General features: G+C 44.1%; 1 protein-coding gene across 5 annotated transcripts in view; it reads right to left on the minus strand.

Annotated features, from left to right (window-relative positions):
* The window catches only part of KIF13A (kinesin family member 13A), a 205,414-nt gene extending 189,682 nt beyond the window's left edge, over window positions 1-15,732 (minus strand). For 4 of the 5 annotated variants that reach the window (XM_059179428.1, XM_059179424.1, XM_059179426.1 and 1 more), the window contains exons 1-2: window positions 15,496-15,721; window positions 15,134-15,224 (exon numbers count right to left, since the gene is read on the minus strand). In XM_059179428.1, coding sequence (XP_059035411.1) covers window positions 15,134-15,224; window positions 15,496-15,550 — 146 coding nt within the window. In that variant the 5' untranslated portion in view covers window positions 15,551-15,721. Of the gene's footprint in view, window positions 1-15,133; window positions 15,225-15,495 lie in introns of all 5 variants that reach the window. The other variant, XM_059179425.1, reaches the window with a different exon arrangement.
* Between the last annotated feature and the right edge of the window lie 3,045 nt (window positions 15,733-18,777).

The raw sequence follows: 18,777 nt of genomic DNA on the forward strand, positions 1-18,777 counted from the left end.
CAAAACCAAGAGTCGGACGCTTAACTGACTGAGCCACACAGGTGCCCCGCTTTGTTCAAAATTTAAAGGGAAAAAAAATCCTTTAACATTCATAGTCTGTGATTTGGCCTGAAGGACCAAAGGGTCAAAGCTGCTCATTCACAAATGTCATAAGTGACATATTACTAGACATCACAGACACCAGGGACATCCAACTAACTGCACGTCACTGTCTGTGGGTGACCCGCGGTGGTGTTTCCAACAATTCCCAGGAAAGGGGAAAGTTAACCATGTGGTAAGTACTTTACAAAACTAAATTTATCCAATGTTTGAATTCTAATTATGTCCTTCCTTCTGTTATTAAGAGGTTTACTTTATTAAATGAAGTATCATGATACGTGGTGTTTTTGTTTTAGTGTGCTTGCCTGGCACATTTAAAGTAAGCTAGAAACACTGTTTATCCAAATTTTTATTTCTACTGAGTTTAAAAAAAAAAATTTTTTTTTTAAGTGAGCTCTATGCCCAGCATGAGGCTTGATATACCCAGTATCAAGAGTCCTATGCTCTACCAAATGAGCTAGCCAGGCACTTTCGTTTCTGTTCGTTTTTAAAAAACTTGGTCTCAAGTCTGGGAACCAATGAGCAAGGACAGCTACAAGTCACTCTTGGAAAAAGCTAGTTAAATAATAACCTGGCTAGAGAACTTTAAAAAAAAAAAGAGAGAGAGAGAGAGAGAGAGAGAGAGTCCCTTAGGAGTACAGTAGACCAGCAATTTTGGAAAATTATTTCCACTGCATAACTCAGCGTCAAAGCGCAGACTAAGCTGTCATCCTCAACAGAGGAATATTATTCTATCAAAGCCAGCAATACTTCAAGGCTTCAAAAATACTTAGTTATGTTGCCATGCTAATGTTACCTATTTGTGCTGTAACTCTAGACCCAAAAAAGCAGATGTGTCAAACTGGAGAGGGTTGCTCAAATTTAACACCATTATCTTGATAGCTTTCCGGACCACACTGCTCCCTACTTACTCAAAACATTACCCTTGAAACAGTAATTTTAAGGATCTTGCTCAATGTAATAATGTAACTATTCCCTGTTACAATTTGTAGAGTGGATTCTAAACTTTAATTAACTCTATAAGTAGAAGAAGTTAAAGATAGAGAACAAAAGGACAAAACAAAACAAAAAGCCCTAACAGTGTATTATCCAATTTTGAAAAAGGGCAATCACAATTACAGGTTCAGCCTATAAATCTTACCCATTCTGTGTAGCTGGAGAAATAGATAGGTGGGCACACAAAGCATCAATTCTGAAGGCGTGCTTTATGAAGCCACGGGCTGTAAGGCTGTTACGAGGTTTATTAATCTGCTTGACAAACCGTATGTGGGTTGACTGTTTGTGGCCTTCCAGAATTGGGGATAAAACTACTTGTTACTGGTAATGCAGTATCTCTGCATGTCACCATTGTCTGCCCCTTCTGGTTTTCCTCTGTGGCTCCCAGCTGGAGATACTGGAGTATTTGTGGTCTTTGGTGGTAGATGTCCAAGCTAGGGAGTGTCTCCTCCAGACGACACAAAGGGCTAACAGCAAAAAGTAAAGCTTCCCTTTCCTCAAAGGCTTCCTTCCTGTTCCCTGTCTTCTTAAAAAAAAAAAAAGAAAGAAAGAAAGAAAGAAAAAGACTGCAAACTTCTTCCCCCAAGGGAACGGCACACAGACGCTTTCCTCACCACGGCTTCTCACAGCAGTGACACTCATCACACCTAGAGACCAGACACTGAATGGGCCGCCCAGAATCAGTAACTATTCTGCTTTGGAAAGAAACACTAAGAGAGCACAAACCGGAAGGGAAATACACACACACACACACACACACACTCTCTCTCTCTCTCTCTCTCTCTCTCTCTCTCTCTAACCTGATCTGGTCTCACAATGGAAGATAGGAAATACTGAGATCAACCACAGTTTGGTAGGGCTGTCACCAAACCCCCAGAAACAAAACAAGCTGCCCAAGGGCACTTGGAGGAAACGGCTCTGGAAAGGTCACTTCTCCACCCCCATACGTGCATGCTTGTTGCATAAAACAGCTGCAAGACTGCAGGAACAGCTTAAAAATCACCGCTTCCCCCAGAAAAGCACAACCGTGCAAGAGGAAAACTAATGGACGGGTCCAAATCAGGTGATTTACAAGCCGGTGGCTGCACACAGAAGCGGCGGCCCCCGGCAGGCAGGAGGCTCGCAGAAGGTCTGTGAGGGACCCGCTGGCGAGAAGACCGCAGAGAGCTGGAGCGCAGGGCTGTCTCCTTTCACTCGGCACCTTCGGCTCTTGCATCAGCTGCGGCGGGCAAACAGAGCCTGCAAGAACAGTGGCCCCGTCCTCCCTTGTGCTCCTGACACTCAGAAGTAAGTTCCAGTGCCACCCATTTCAGCTCCCATTAATGTTACCCTGATTACTCTGCTGGACTCAACTCTACACATTAGTACAGATGGGATACATTTGAATTTAAGGCCTTCAAAAACGTGACAGATTACCTGGGCTAGCCCTCAGTTTTATACACACACAGCATCAGATGGAAAAGGACTGCCAAGTAGCTCAAGGATTACAGCGCAAGTGAGGGGCAGAAGCAGCAGCACCCCACCTTCCAGTCCGTCCTGCCATGCGGACCCTCCACATACACGGGGTCCCCAGGCTCTGGGGCCGTCCAGGAGCTGAAGCTGGGAGGGCTGCGCCCCCCCCTCGGCAGGGCCCGCAGCTGGGAAGGGCGGTCCATAGGCCCAAGAAGTCAGTATCCAGGCAAAGGACAGGCAAGAGGCAAGGTACTCTGCATCTAGATCATTTAGGTAATTCCTTCTCCTGCTGCTGCAAACCAAGTAAAAATAAATCAGGAGAGGCATTTTTATTAAACACACCTGGCGAGGGAGCAGGAAGCTTTTTTTCTTTCTTTCTTAATGGGAGAGAATTTATTTAGCTTTCGAGGCTTCACGTTCAAAGTAATACACACCCCCGGCACAGGAAGGCCCTAGGAAAGTTCCATCCGTTACCTTAATAAGGTAAATATTTAGGCTGATTTTATGAGGCTTTCCTACATTAATTTGCAGAAAGTTAATGGTTATGAGTACATGATCACAATCAAAACAGCAAAACAGACCAAAGGACAAGGTGTGACCCTGAACTTCAACACTTGGTTCATTAATAAATTGGACCTGTGATTCTCAACCTTGGCTACACATGAGAATCCATTGCCAACTGTGTTGAGTCAACCACCACGGACGTTCAACCCGGTCAAGCCTTCAGATGTCTACACCCTCAGACTTCTGGTCTTCAAAGAGGAGGACCCAGACTGTGGAAGAGAAGTCATACCTACTTTGCTCTGTCTGAATTTCTGACCCACAGAATCTATGAACATAAGGAAATGGCTGTTTTAGACCACCAAGTTTTGGGGCAATTTGCGGAATCATAACTGGGACATCTGAAGAGCATTCAAAAATCCCAATGTCTAAGGTGTACACAACCCAATTCAGCCAGAAGCTCTGAGGGTAGGACCCAGGCATCGATGTTGAAAGCACCTAGGTGATTCTAATGTGTGATCATGTCTTGACCTCTGTCAGCCAACACAGCGGCCACCTGCCCCATGTAGCTGTTTAAATTTAAATTAATGAAACTTGAGTAAAATTTAAAATTCAGTTCTTTGGTTGCACTAGCCTCATATCAAGAGCTCAATAATCATACACGGCTGGTGGTTACCATATTGGATGCAGATACACAGAACAATTCCATCATTCCAGAAAGTTCTATTGGACAGCACTAGTCTAAACTAGTAATTGTTGAAGTTTGGTCCTGAGTTAACAGCATCAGCATCAGGAATCTGTTAGAAATGCAAATTCTCAAAGCACATCCCAAATCTCTTGGATCAGAACCTTTTGGGGTGGGGCTCTCCAAAACTCTGATACACACTCAAGGGTGAGAACTCTTGGTCTTGTTACGGCCCATACAAAATCATTTTCCTCATCACCCATCTCATACTTAAATATGCAAATTATCAACTTTTAATTCCATTATAATGTAAGAAGATAGTTCATGTTTGCATACAATTTCAAAGGTGAATTTTTGTGTTAGCAGGCATGTTTGAGAAGAAATGTCTTTCAGCTAGCAAAGGACTCTAAAAAGTTTCATGAAGATGCTCTCAGCTATGTATAATTATTAAGAGAAGCAATCTTATGGTCCAAAAATATTTAAAGGGCTAAAAATTATGAAACTCAACAGACTATTCAATTATTAAAATTATAATTGTTAAAATGATATAGCAAAACAAAATATAAATGGGAGAAAAGCAAAACACAAAATTGTAACTGCAAATTTGTGTATTACTTGGACAAGGACAAAATGAGGGTAGAGGAAAAAGAACTGTTTAGGCTTGGCCAGATAGTGACCCCACCCCGTTTTCTTTCCGCCTTCTATCTGATAAAGATACCCATGAAAAAACACTTTAGAATATCTAAGGAAGCAATTTTTTTAAAGATGCAAATGTGCTTTGATGTGAAAAGTCCATTGCAAGAACAATCTGGTCAGACAGTTCTATTACTGTTTTAAAAACCAACAAACAAATAAATGTGCAAGAAAAAAAAAAAAAAACTATTCTACTACTTTATCAGTGATTCACTGAATCGTCCATCTCAGAGAAAAAGGAAATCCAGACAGGACTCAAGTCAATAATGAGGCTTAGATGGGCTGCCCTGAGTGTCTGCAAGGGTTTCTTCTACCTTTCCTTTTATCCTTAGAGCCTACAATCCAATATCAGAATTATGTGTTTTTACAAATAAAATTTTTAGAGATGTGAAAACTTGACTTTTTTATTTTGTTTCCACTAATTGTTGGGTGATAAAATGCCAAATAAACTAATTTCCAAGGAGGAATTTCTCACATTTTTTCTTACACTTGTAAGTCTAAAGTCCCAGAAACATTTTGTAGAGTGACTTTCTTTGAAAAGATAGCCCCTGGGGTGCCTGGGTGCCTCAATCAGTTGAGTGACTGACTCTTCATTTTGGCTCAGGTCATGATCTCAGGGTACTGGTATCGAGCCCCTTGTCCGGCTCCCTGTTCAGCAGGGAGTCTGCTTGAAGATTATCTCTCCCTCTCTTTCTGCCTCTCCCCCTGCTCACAAGCACGTGTGCACACCCCCACCAAAATAAATAAATCAATCTCAAAAAAAAAAAAAAAAAAAGAGATACCTCCTGAATCTCACAAAAATTAATTCTTGGTTGTTTTAACACATGTTTTCATATAAATTTTAGCCTTACTTCCTTCACTGACAGCTCTGTTTTTAAGTAAACTGAATTTCTTATGTGGTCAAGGAACAATGCAATCTTTCTGGGTGTTTCTGTGTTGGTTTCTCTGCTGTTCTGTTTCCTATGCTGGTAATGTTCTCCAAACTCCTTTAAATTCTAAATGCATAAACACCTTCTCTACCATAGCTCCAGGGAAGATCTGAGAAAGAGTGAGTGTGGCTGAATGACTCTAAGAAACCCTGATGTCTTCAAGCAGCCTGCTACTTGGAGAAACGCATTCCTGGAATATCCTTAAAAATATGAGTGCACAGCAGGTGTGATTTTGTTAAAAAATTAGACACAATCCAAGTTATCCACTTATCTCTAACTGGATTTTTGCCAGAAGCTACCAAGTTAACTAGTGGGGTGATAAACTGTCCAGTTTCAGATCATGCAGGAAAAATTTCCCAGCCCAACAAGCATACATATTTTTAAGTTAAAAGTAACTAAAAAAAAAAAAATCAACTAGAATTTAGTGATGCAAAACTAGGATTTTTCTACTTTTTACAGCTTTTTGTACTAATTATAGCTAATTACCTTTATGAATGCTGGTAATTATGCATTGTCTAGGGCAGCTACTACCTTCAATTATAGCATTTACATATGCTCTTATGGAAAAGGAAATCATTATTTTTATTTCCATTGTTGGAAGTTAACAGAAGAGATTACACAAAAGGTTAATTTTTTTTTTTTTTTTTTTTTTTTTTTTGGCACTGAAGAGAACTTACAAAATGCTTCCTGTATGTGTTGGGCATTCTTGAATCTAGGCACTGAGATTACAAAGATGAGTCATATATTGTCCTTGCCCTGGAGAAACGAGAGTCTAGCTGCATTCAGCTACATCTGAGCAATGTCCTTAGCAAAGAAGACAGAGATCAAGCTATCTTTACTTTAAACTAGGACAGAAAATACCATAACCAAGAAACAAAAATAGGATACTATTTTAAAAAAAAGGCAGAGACATAAATAAACAAATAAATAGATAGATAAAAGCTCTTGGAAATTAAAAATTGGTAGGGTAAAAGAAAAATTAAACATAACAGCTGGGAGATAATAGAGGGGCTCTTCCAGAAGGTAGAACAAAAAGATGACAAGGACACAAGGCATGCAGGACATAAATTTCCAAATCAAAAAGGTCTATCCTGATTTCTCAAAAATGGGGAAGAAGGCAGGGTGGGGGGTTAGGAAGTAGGGAAGGAAAAAATAAAACAAGATGGGAACAGAGGGAGACAAACCATAAGAGGCTCCAAATCTCGGGGGATGGGAGCTAGAGAGAGTGTGGTTGGGTTACGGACATTGGGGAAGGTATGTGCTATGGTGAGTGCTGTGAAATGTGTAAGCCTAATGATTCACAGACCTGTATCCCTGGGGCAAACAATACATTATATGTCAATAAAAATAATAATTTATAAAAAGGGAAAAAAATTGGGGAAGAATATTCTCTAGGATTCCAGAAAATGAAAATCTATGTCACATCTAAAAGATTAGAAACCCAAACAGTGGGGCACACGGGTGGCTTAGTCAGTTAAGTGTCTGCCTTCGGCTCAGGTCATGATTGCAATATCCTGGGATCAAGCCTGCATCAGGTTCCCTGCTCGGCAGAGAGCCTGCTTCCCCCTCTCCCTCTACCACTACCTCCTACTTATGTTCTCTCTGTCTTCGCATGTGTCAAATAAATAAATAAATAAATAATATATTTTTAAATTTTTTTTTAAATAAAGAAATCCAAATAGCTTTGGGCTTTTCACCAGAAGCCCAGGAAAGTAAAAGACAACAGAGCAACTATACGTCTTTAAAATGGAATTTGATACCCACCTAAACTATCAATGAGGTGAGGGAGGAGAATAGATACTTCCATGGTTTCAAAAAGCTTTTATCTTCCAAACACCCTCTCTTAAAGGAAGTTACTGAACAATATGCTCTACACAAAATTGAGGCAGTAGGGCGCCTGGGTGGCTCAGTGGATTAAGCCGCTGCCTTCGGCTCAGGTCATGATCTCAGTGTCCTGGGATCGAGCCCCGCATCGGGCTCTCTGCTCAGCAGGGAGCCTGCTTCCCCCTCTGTCTCTGCCTGCCTCTCTGCCTACTTGTGATCTCTCTCTCTCTATCAAATAAAATAAAAATAAAATCTTTAAAAAAAAAAAAAATTGAGGCAGTAAACCAAGAAAGAAAAAGGAGACAGAAAAACAAGAGATTCCACACAGAAGAGAGGTAGCGGGAATCCGCAGAATGATGTGACAGACAACCCCGGCACGACAGCTTTGTCAGGCACTGAAGATGACCAGCTCATACAGGAGCAGGCTGGAAGGCTTAAGGAGAAATGTCTCCAAGAAGATGAAATCAAGAGAAGTATTTGGTATGTCTTGAAAGGAGATTTAGGCAAGGAGCAGACAATGTAAATGTTAAATTAAGGATAAGAAAATAGAAAAAGGGGGTGCCTGGGTGGCTCAGTGGTTTAAGCCTCTGCCTTCAGCTCAGGTCATGATCTCAGGGTCCTGGGATCAGGCCCCACATCGGGCTCTCTGTTCAGCAGGGGAGCCTGCTTCCCCCTCTCTCTCTGCCTGCCTCTCTGCCTACTTGTGATCTCCCTCTGTCTATCAAATAAATAAATAAAAATCTTAAAAAAAAAAAAAAGAAAATAGAAAAAGAAGCAAATTAAAAGAAAAAGTCAAAAGTAAAAACAATTGTTAACTCCAGGAAAAACAAAAAATTTTGTATGACAGGAAGAGAAACCATAGAAGAGCCCATGGCTCAACTGTATATAGTTGATGATATTATATAATCATATAAATAAACACTAAAAATGGATAAAATCAAAATTGTTATATAAGTATATTGGGGAAATAGGGGATGGGAAGGATTTGGGGGTACGGTGCAAATAAGGCATAGAAAGAGAACATAAAACAAATAAAAAATTAGCACTACCAGCATGTTATTCAGAAATATGGAGGGAGGGGTGCCTGGGTGTCTCAGTGGGTTAAGCCTGTCTTCAGCTCAGGTCATGATCTCAGGGTCCTGGGATCGAGCCCCACATCAGGCTCTCTCTCTAGGAGCATGTGCCCCCTCCTCTCTCTCTCTGCCTGCCTCTCTGCCTACTTATAATCTGTCAAATAAATAAAATCTAAAAAAGAAAGAAAGAAAGAAAGAAATATGGAGGGAAATACCAAAAGAATGAGCTCAAATTGCTATATGTGGCTGATTCTGTGAAAGAAATGAAAAAGAGGATTCCTTCTTTTTTTTTATCACAGATTTTATAAATTATAAAACTACTTTACAGGGACACCTGGGTGGCTCAGTGGGTTAAGCCTCTGCCTTCGGCTCGGGTCATGATCCCAGGGTCCTGGGATCGAGCCCTGCATCGGGCTCTCTGCTCTGCAGGGAGCCTGCTCCCCCCCCCCTTTCTGCCTGCCTCTCTGCCTACTAGTGATCTGTTTGTCAAATAAATAAATAAAATCTTTAAAAAAAAAAAACTACTTTACACTTTAAATTATGTACACTAGGGGCACCTGGCAGGCTCAGTCAGAAGAGCATACAACTCTTGATCTTGGGGTCATGAGTTCAAACCCCCTTATTTTAAGTAATCAGAAAAGATTACTTAAAATTGAAAAATTTCAATAAATAAAGTACATTGATTTTTATACACACACACACATACACACATACACACACACATATATATATTCAGGACCCAATCTCTTGCCCACTAAACTTCTGTTTTTCAAATTATAAAATTATAACACATTCCTGGGTTGTGATATTAATTCAGTAAGTCAACCATCACTTCTAAAATGAATTAAAACAGGGCGCCTGGGTGGCTCAGTGGGTTACGCCGCTGCCTTCGGCTCAGGTCATGATCTCAGGTTCCTGGGATCGAGTCCCGCATCGGGCTCTCTGCTCAGCAGGGAGCCTGCTTCCTCCTCTCTCTCTCTGCCTGCCTCTCTGCCTACTTGTGGTCTCTCTCTGTCAAATAAATAAATAAAATCTTTAAAAAAAAAAAAAAATAAAAAAAAAAAATAAAATGAATTAAAACAGAGGGATAGGAAATAACAGATACACTGCATATAGTAAATTTTTTCATGAACCTCCATTCATGTGTACACGCACACACACAGAGTCCATGATGTTAAATATATTTTTAACCATGGACTATGAACAAAATAATTTTTTTAAAGATTTGTATTTATTTATTTGACAGAGAGAGAGATCACAAGTAGGCAGAGAGGCAGGCAGAGAGAGCGGGGGAAGCAGGCTCCCTGCTGAGCAATGAGCCCAGTGTGGGACTCGATCCTAGGACCCTGAGATTATAACCTGAGCCAAAGGCAGAGGCTTAACCCACTGAGCTACCCAGGCATCCCTGGAACAAAATAAAATTTAAAACACTAATCTACACTGCATTATAATTACTTTTAGTTTTGCTTTTAAAAGTAAGAGATTCCAATCTACCTTTATTTTAAAACAAAGGCATGGCAAATGTTGACAGCTAATGAAAATACTTCATTAAAATGCTCTTTAAAAATACCACTAATGTCATACATGAAGAATGATCACTCTTATGCTAATGAAATCTAAATGTTCTGCTTTCTTACTACTGACTATAATATCTGAGCTAGAGAGAAGTATAACACAGAAAACAGAAGAAAATTCAAAGTCACCCAAACAATTTCATAATGTGGAATATTACTGATTCTTAGATGATCTATTTTTTTAAATTTCACATGACTTTCACTGCTTTCTAAATCTCTGGTCCTCAAAGATACTTGAGCAGAAGGAGCCGTCCTAGGTGCCTTTGGAACAGCAGGGGAAGCCAACTTGGGAAAAAAGTTACAACATACAATACATAAAAAGGGGCGCCTGGGTGGCTCAGTCGTTAAGCGTCTGCCTTTGGCTCAGGTTATGATCCCAGCGTCCTGGGATCCAGCCCTGCATCAGGCTCCCTGATCGGAGGGGAGCCTGCTCTGCCTCTCCAGCTCCCCCTGCTTGTGTTTCATCTCTAGCTGTCTCTGTCAAATAAATAAATTAAATTTAAAAAAAAAAAAAAAAACAAGAAAATATACCTAGTTGAACAAGAGACATAGCTTTCTTCTGCGGACCTTCAAGGAAACATACACTTTACAAGCTACAATGTACATATTGCAGTGTGGAAAAATTGGGCAGGAAGCTAAGACTTTGATGCTCTTTTACTAAGAGCCTAAATTTACTCCATTTTCCTTTAACCTGGCTAAAGTATGTTGCTTTAAATACTTATCCAACAATTCACTTTACAAAAAATAAGAACAAACAAATTCCATTATATTCTCTTCATAATAAAACTTCACTTCCTAAAAGTTGTAACAATCAGATTCATAAGCCATCCATCTATATTTTTAAAACCACCAATACCACCCAAACCAGATATTAAAAAGAATGAATATGAATATATGGGTATTTAAAGACAGAAAAGGTATTTGTTGAAATACACAAACAATATATTCACGTGCAAGTAGGTATGTTTGTGTCTGAAAATATACATTGTTTTTGATGAGATGAGGGGATGGGAAGAATAGGGGCAAAAGAAGACTTTAAAGGGGCGTCTGGGTGGCTCAGTGGGTTAAGCCTCTGCCTTCGGCTCAGGTCATGATCCCAGGGTCCTGAGATGGAGCCCCACATAGAGTCTGCTTCCTCCTCTCTCTTTGCCTGCCTCTCTCTGTCAAATAAATGAATAAAATCTTTAAAAAAGAAGAAGAAGAAGAAGATGACGACTTTAAACTATGTATCTGTTCATACTGTGTTTTTTTTAATTTGGGAAATCAAGGATTCTCACACACTTCTCCCCTCCTGAATTGCCTTATTTCTGCATCCTGTTCCATGCACTTCCATGCCCCTCCTCAGGACCCTGTTCACACCAGAGAACGTTCTCGGTGCAGACACTTGTTGAGCGCCTGCTGTATGCCAGCTGTTAGTGAGGGTGTGACACAGGGTAAGTAAGTGCCTTCAGGGAGCTTGCAACCTCAGAAGGAGACAGAAGAGGAAACAGGTCATTTCCAATAATAGGGTACATACAATGGCAAAAGTATAATCCACATAATCTACCACATTGTATTTTAACTATTTTTCCTTCTCTCTTCCCACGTCTCTCGAAGTCACAGACCTCTGATACAGGCATTAGGCCCATACTCATCTTTGGATCCTCTGCGAAAAGAAAGGATCCCATATGATGTAAACTTCATAAATATCTCCTGAATAGTAAATGCAACAATATTTTAGGAAACGTGTTCATAATCCAAATGACCAACAGATACATGAAAAAGTGCTCCACATCACTTGGCATCAGGGAAATACAAATCAAAACCAGAGTGAGATACCACCTCACACCAGTCAGAATGGCTAAAATTAACAAGTCAGGAAACGACAGGTGTTGGCGAAGATGTGGAGAAAGGGGAACCCTCCTACACTGTTGGTGGGAATGCAAGCTGGTGCAGCCACTCTGGAAAACAGTATGGAGGTTCCTCAGAAAGTTGCAAATAGAGCTACCCTACGACCCAGCAATCACACTACTGGGATTTACCCTAAAGATACAAACGTAGTGATCCAAAGGGGCACATGCACCCGAATGTTTACGGCAGCAATGTCCACAATAGCCAAACTATGGAAAGAACTTAGATATCCATCAACAGATGAATGGATAAAGAAGATGTGATACACACACACACACACACACACACACGGGAATATTATGCAGCCATCCAAAAAAAAAAAAAAAAAAAACCCAAATCTTGCCATCTGCAATGATGTGGATGGGACTAGAGGGTATTATGCTAAGCAAAATAACTCAATCAGAGAAAGACAATTTTCATATGCTCTCTCTGATATAAGGAATTTGAGAGGCAGGGCGGGAGATTGTGGGGGTTAGGGAGGGAAAAAATGAAACAAGATGGGATTGGAAGGGAGACAAATGATAAGAGACTCCTAATGTCATGAAACAAATTGAAGGTGGCTACGGTGTTAGCGATAGGGTGGCTGGGTGATGGACATTGGGGAGGGTATTGTGCTATGGTGAGTGCTGTGAATTATGTAAGACTGATGATTCACAGACCTGTACACCTGGAGCAAATAATACATTGTATGTTAATAAAAAAAATAAATAAATAAAATTAAAGTAGTTGATCTTAGGGGAAAAAAAACAACAACAAAAAGAAACATGTTCATATCTATCTTAATGTTTCAAAACAGTGAACAATAAATATGTCCAACTATTAACCTGGACCTCTGTAGTGTAGTATAATCTTAGAATTTCAGAATAAGTATCTTTAACCTCAGAAGCCCTATGATCTTTCGGTCCTTAACATGTAGTCTTGGCTTTTATTCCATAAAGGGGGGAAATCATGAAAGCTAAGCCTATCCGTTTCTTTTTCTGGAAATCAAAGGATCCTTGCTTGTTTTTACTAGCAGGACTGCAAACTTTCACCCACTAAATTAAAATTTCTATTCATAGTTAATATATTAGTAATTTCTTGCAATTTTCAGGAAAATAAGAATCGTCACCTTGACACAGGTTTGCCAATATTATTTTAAGACTTCCTATAGTTCAAGCCTTGAACTAATAGGTAAGAAAAATAATATTCTCACCTTTCCCTGAGCTCTAGCCCAAAATAAATGACAGAAATGAATTGCAAACATAACATGAAGCATTGTTGTAATTAATCCACCCAGAGCCCAAGGGAGGAATCATTTCTATTTTTAAATACACTGTTGCTTTAAGGGAAAACCAGTGGAGAAATATGAAACCAAGCTACATAATGAAAATCAAAATGCACTGGTGTCTCCATCCTTGCAAAGACAGTAATCCTAACCTACAAGCTGCACCGCTGGAGAGACTGCACTCGAGTTTTCTGTAAACTGAGTGACCAGTACCCAGGCAGAATCCCACAAAAAGGGTCCATCCACCAAAGAATCTGATCTGTCAGGGGGACAAAACAAGAGAACTCCTATGTTTCAATGCTATTCTTAACAGTTTCAGATAAGGGGCTATTCCAATAAGCCAGCAGATGGAAAATTCCCCAAGTCACCCTACAAATCTTTACTTAAAAGATCCCCATTCGTAATTGCAGTGGTGTCCCTAAAAATGATCAACTAATTATTAAGCATTTCTAACCACCTGTCTACAGTTATTTGTATCCGGGTTCCACAAAATTAAATGTTTCTCTCCACAAATTAGCTTCATCTCATTAAACGGTAACTAACCTTAGCACTCCCTATGGTTAAGAGTGACAAGGAGCAGGTGCTAAACCAGCAAGGAAAACAGAAGCGGCAGCTAGATTAACGGGAATATTCTACCTGTTTCCCAGACTGCTCTCAAGAACCTGACCCAGCAGAATTTGCAGAGAAAATAATAAAACTATACCCAGTTCCAGAAAAAAATGTTGATGATGTGAACATCTAATCCAATCCCTCAATACTGAAATTTACTCAATTCACTATCACCATGAAATATACAACTATACCACTACAAATGTATCTAAAACACTATAAATCTTTACAATGTATCTAAAGATATTATCCAAGGATACATCTATTACTGAAAACCATCTATTACTGAAAACCATGTAACCCATTTTAAGTATAACTTTAGCTATCTACTATCATCATGACTATCTGCTACAGGGAGCAGAATGTTTGCAAACTGAACAAAAATCTCCACCCTCAGCACAAAAAGCAAAGAACTCCCAATCTTACCTCTTGACAACGTCTTCCCCGAAATTTAGCAAAATTGTGACTGAACACCACATGATTATAGAATAGAGGCAGCTGCTTCCTTTAGCCATAAAATAACAAACCCCACTTCAGTGTCTATTCAGTGAAAAAATCTCCCAAGAGCAAAAATCACTAAATTGTGCTCCATCAATCAACAGGTGACTTTTAGAAACACACTGGTACTCATGTCCCAGAGGAATTAATTCTGTCAGATCTCCCGGGTTTGTGGTTTTTTTTTTTTTTTTTTCCTTTCTATTTTTACAAGCTACTGCATTGCTATACTGAATGAATTCCAACCGTTTTCTTCTCGGGGGGCTTACCAGAAAAATGCCAAATATTCAAATTATTTTAAGGCATTTTCCCATACTGCTGCGTAGAATAGAGCAGAATTAATAAGGATCCAAGAGTTACCACTTTTCAAATGCAAATATGTTGCCATCCAGTAAATGCAGCCTCTTTTTAAACATCCCCCCAGTGTCTACACAGCTCAGGGCACCACTTCTGTTTCCTTGAAAATCAAAATTCGCGCATTACATTCAGGCATTATCTCGACCCAGCACCAACAAAATAATAGATTTTAAATGGTCCACGCCTGAGCCTGCATCATACAATATTGTTCTGCTTTATTATGGGGAGGGTCCCCCTCTTTTCCATGCAAAGTCCCTAACAATTCCGCCAAATAAAGCCAACTGTGCAGCGGTAGGGGGAAAAAAAAAAAAAACCGAAGGGCACTGGGTTCCACTAAAACAAGGCCTTGGGATCGTCCCTCGCCCGCCTAAGGCCTCAGTTTTCTAATCTGTAAAATGTGGAACTAGTCGTCTCTAGGATCGCATCCGGCCCCCTCGCTCCGGGTGCCCCGAAGCCGGCCAGGGACGCGGCGGGCTGGTGCCGGCTCGGAAGCCGCTCGGGATGGGAGGGAGCCAGGAGGAGGGCAGCGGGAGGAGAGGAACTTGGACTTGCAACCGCCTCAGACGGGAGCGTGCGACAAACTTGAAGCCGTCCTCCTAACAATAGGGACGAGCACTCCCCTTCTCCGGGCTCACACTTGCAGGGGCTGCGGGCTGGGAGCCGCCCGCCCGCCCGCGCGGCGCCCGCTTTACCTTTCTCCCTGCTTGGTGTTGGAAGGAGGAGGGTGCAGGACCGTCTGGTTCCCTTCCATCTCCACCACGCACTTGGTGTTCAGCTCCAGTTCTGGAAGCAGAAGGGAAGAGGCCGCTGCCGAGCCGAGCATCCGCGCCGCCGCCCCCCACGCCCCCGGGCCCGGGGCTCCCCCCGGGGAGGCGGCCGAGCCGGGGGCGCCGGGGGCTCCGCGGCCACCGCGCCGCCCGCCCGCGCCCCGGCCCCGCCGCCCCCGCCGCGCTCTCGCCGCCCCCGCCCCGCGGCCCGCACTTTGCAAAGTTGCCCCCGCCCTCGGCCCGACCCCAGATGGAAAAAAAAAAAGAACGAGCGGAGAGCTCCTCACCTCGCCGGTTCAGGGGCCGGACCCGGACGGCAACTTTTACCTTGGTATCCGACATGTTGGCGGCGCCCGCTCGGCCCGAGGCTGCCCCTCACGCGCCGCGCCGCCGCCGCCGCAGCCGCGCGCCCCCCGAGCGCGGCCGCCGCCGCTCCGCCGTGTGCTCCGCGAGGCAGCGCCGAGGCGCGCGGGCCATCCCGGGGGAGCGCGACGCGGGGCACGGCCGGGCCCGGGGAGGGGCGGGCGCGCTGGGCGGGGCGCGGCGAAGGCGGCGGCGGCGGCGGCGGGCGGGCGGGAGGAGGCCGCGCCGCCGGGCCCAGGCGCCGCTCTAGCCGCGCCGGCCGAGCCGAGCGCGCCGCGCCGCGGCCCCTCGCGCCCGCCCCGGGATGGCCCGCGCCGCCATCTTCCGCGCCCCGCCCCGCCGGGCCCCCGGGAGCGGGGAAGGTCGGCGCCCGGAGCGCGGCGGGGAGCCCAGGCGGGAACGGCGAGCGGCGCGGGGCCTGGGGCCGCGGGGGCCGGACGCCTGCGGGGGCCGGGGAGGGGGTGCCCGGGCCGAGGCCGCGGGGAGCCCGGGGGCGCCGCCTGGCACGGAGTCCCCCAGCGGGGCCGCTGTCACCCGCAGCCCCGGCGCCCTTGGGCGTGCCGGGCGGGCAGGCCTTCCCCACGGGACCGAACCGCCTGCACCGAAAGGCCGGCACGCCGCCCCCTCCGCGCGCCCCACACCGGCGGGCCGCGGGCTTTTCAGACGCATGTGGGGGACCGACCCAGGCTGGAAACGAGTGTGTGCGACTACCACCGGCACCGTGTGTGTGTCTCAACGACTGCTCGCGCTCCCCTTCCCGGCCCTTCCCCGCCACTTCTGTGCGAGAGACGTCAAGCAGGCTGGGAGGGTCACTCGCTCTTACATAAGAACGCAGGAGCCCTGGGTTCTGTCCTCCGGCCGGACGCAGACCTCGCTGCCCGGGGCGGAACTGGGTGAATCCGAGTTACTCTGTTCGGTTCAACAAGTGCTTATCGGGAGATTCCCGTGTGCCAGGCATTTTGAAGGGTACACAAGCCTAAAATTCAGAGTTCGAGTCTGGGGGACGGATTTCGAGTTGGCTTAAATGTGGAAATTCAGTCATTCATAAGTTCATTCAGAGTCGGCTTGGGGGCCTCCTGCGTGCAGGGTGCTGTAAAAAGGTACACGCGGACGTGCATGAAGTTTTAGGGGTCCTGTACCCCAGACTCACATTCTGTGGTCGGGAAAAATAGCACGGGAGTCAGGTCTAATGCCACTGTGTGGGCAGGTGGTGTGACCGAGGTTCAACTCGGTGTCCAGCAGGTGCCAAGCTGTGATTTGTGGGCTTCCTTTAAAAGAATGCTCCTCCTTACTTCTGTCTGTTCCAGAGTCCACTAAGCTCACCTCTGAAAGGCTTGGGGCACCTTCATTCTTTTCCTTGACCTACTAGTGAAAACCTTTGTCCACCCATTTGTCTATCCAACACATGTGTCCTGAGGATCGACTGTGTGACAGACACTGTTCTAGGCTCTTGGAATATAATGCTGAAAAGAAGAGGCAAGATTAACAAACTCCTGGGGCTAACCTGCTAGTTCTGTGCCTTTCTCCTCGCCTTCCAGCTACTCAGGGATTTTCCTAACTTCCTGGTTTTACTGTCTATCTATTACTATCTCCTTAAATCCAACTTCCAGACTGATTTTTTTTTTCCTAATTAAAATTGTATCCTTTGATCATGCATGCTATTCCATTGCTCAAAAACACAAACAAACCCTCCTGGTCATCCAGTAACCTACTTAAGATTACCTTGCCTGTTCCTGAAGTCCTTCCTGTCACCCAGAACCTTTTCACAAGCAAGAGTCCATCCCCATGCTAAGCCATTGTTTTGTGGTTTCCATCCGCGTGCATTATAGAGGGTTGAATTATGCCCTCAAAGATACACTCAAGCCCTAACCCCTGGTATCTGTGCATATGACCTTATTTGGAAACAGGGGCTTTGCAGGCATAATCAGGTTAAAATGAGGTCATACTGGGATGAACCTTAAATCCAATGGCTGGTATCTTTGTAAGAGAAAGAACCAGGAGATTTAAAACCCCACACACAGAGATGGCCGTGTGAAGATGGAGGCAGAGATCAGAGTGATGGGAGCCACAAGCCAAGGAATGCCAAGAATCTCCAAAAGCTCTGAGAAGCTAGAAAGATGCAAGGAAGGATGCTTTCCTAGAGCCTTTGGAGAGAGCACAGCTCTTCCAACACCTTGATTTTGGTCTTGTAGCTTCCAAAACTGCGAGAAAACAAATTTCTGTTGTTTTAAACCACACAGTTTGTGGTAATTTGTTACAGCAGCCCTATGAAAGGAATAGAGGGATGAGTGTTTCTTTCCCTCTCCCCCAAATCCTTCTTATTTTATGTCCCCTCTCCCCTCTTCTTAATTCTCTGCTGTATCATGAAAGCCTCGAATGCCTAACTAAGAAGTTTCAACTCCAGGGGTGTCTGAATGGCTCAGTTAAGCGTTTGCGTTTGGTTTAGGTCATGATTTCAGGGTCCCGGGATCAAACCCCATGTTGGGCTCAGTGGGGAGTCTTCTCAGCAGGGATTCTGTTTCTCCCTCTCCCTCTGCCCATCCCCCTTCTTCCCCCCCCCCCCCCGCTCACCCCTGCTCTCTCTCAGTCTCAAATAAATATATACACTCTTTATTTTAAAGAAGTTTCAACTCTATTCTAAAGGCAGGGGGAATTGACTGAAGGTTTTGGTTTGGAAGCTGGGAACTGACAGGTTCAGGACATCCTGAGGAATGACTCAGAGGGCTGTTGCGGTCATCTCAATGACAGGTGGCAACGGCTAGAACAAAGCCAGTGACAGTGTGTGTGTGGGGGGGGTGGGGTGGAGGGAGAAGAGGAACAGATGCAGGGCACGTTGTCGACGAGAGTGGAATGAATGACTTAGCCATCGATGGGATGTGAGGACTGGGGGAGGCCAAAGAGTTGTTGGTGACTGGGGAAAGGTCTAGAAAAATAATGGCCCAGAACCCACCACAAATGGATGAGAAGAAGTCTTAAGGCGAGAGGGGGAATGATTAACAAGGTGGGTGCTGCTAGTTAAACAGCTTTCAGTGGCTCTTTGCTGAGTGGTTGAGATTTCTGCTTTCCTTCCCCTACCCTCTCCAACTTTAAAGGTCTACATTAGCCCTCACCTCTTATAAAAAGGGTTTACTAGGGGCGCTTGGGTGGCTCAGTTGGTTGGACGACTGCCTTTGGCTCAGGTCATGATCCTGGAATCCCGGGATCGA

The sequence above is a fragment of the Mustela lutreola genome, chromosome 6, assembly GCF_030435805.1.
Source record: "Mustela lutreola isolate mMusLut2 chromosome 6, mMusLut2.pri, whole genome shotgun sequence".
Lineage (NCBI taxonomy): Eukaryota > Metazoa > Chordata > Mammalia > Carnivora > Mustelidae > Mustela > Mustela lutreola.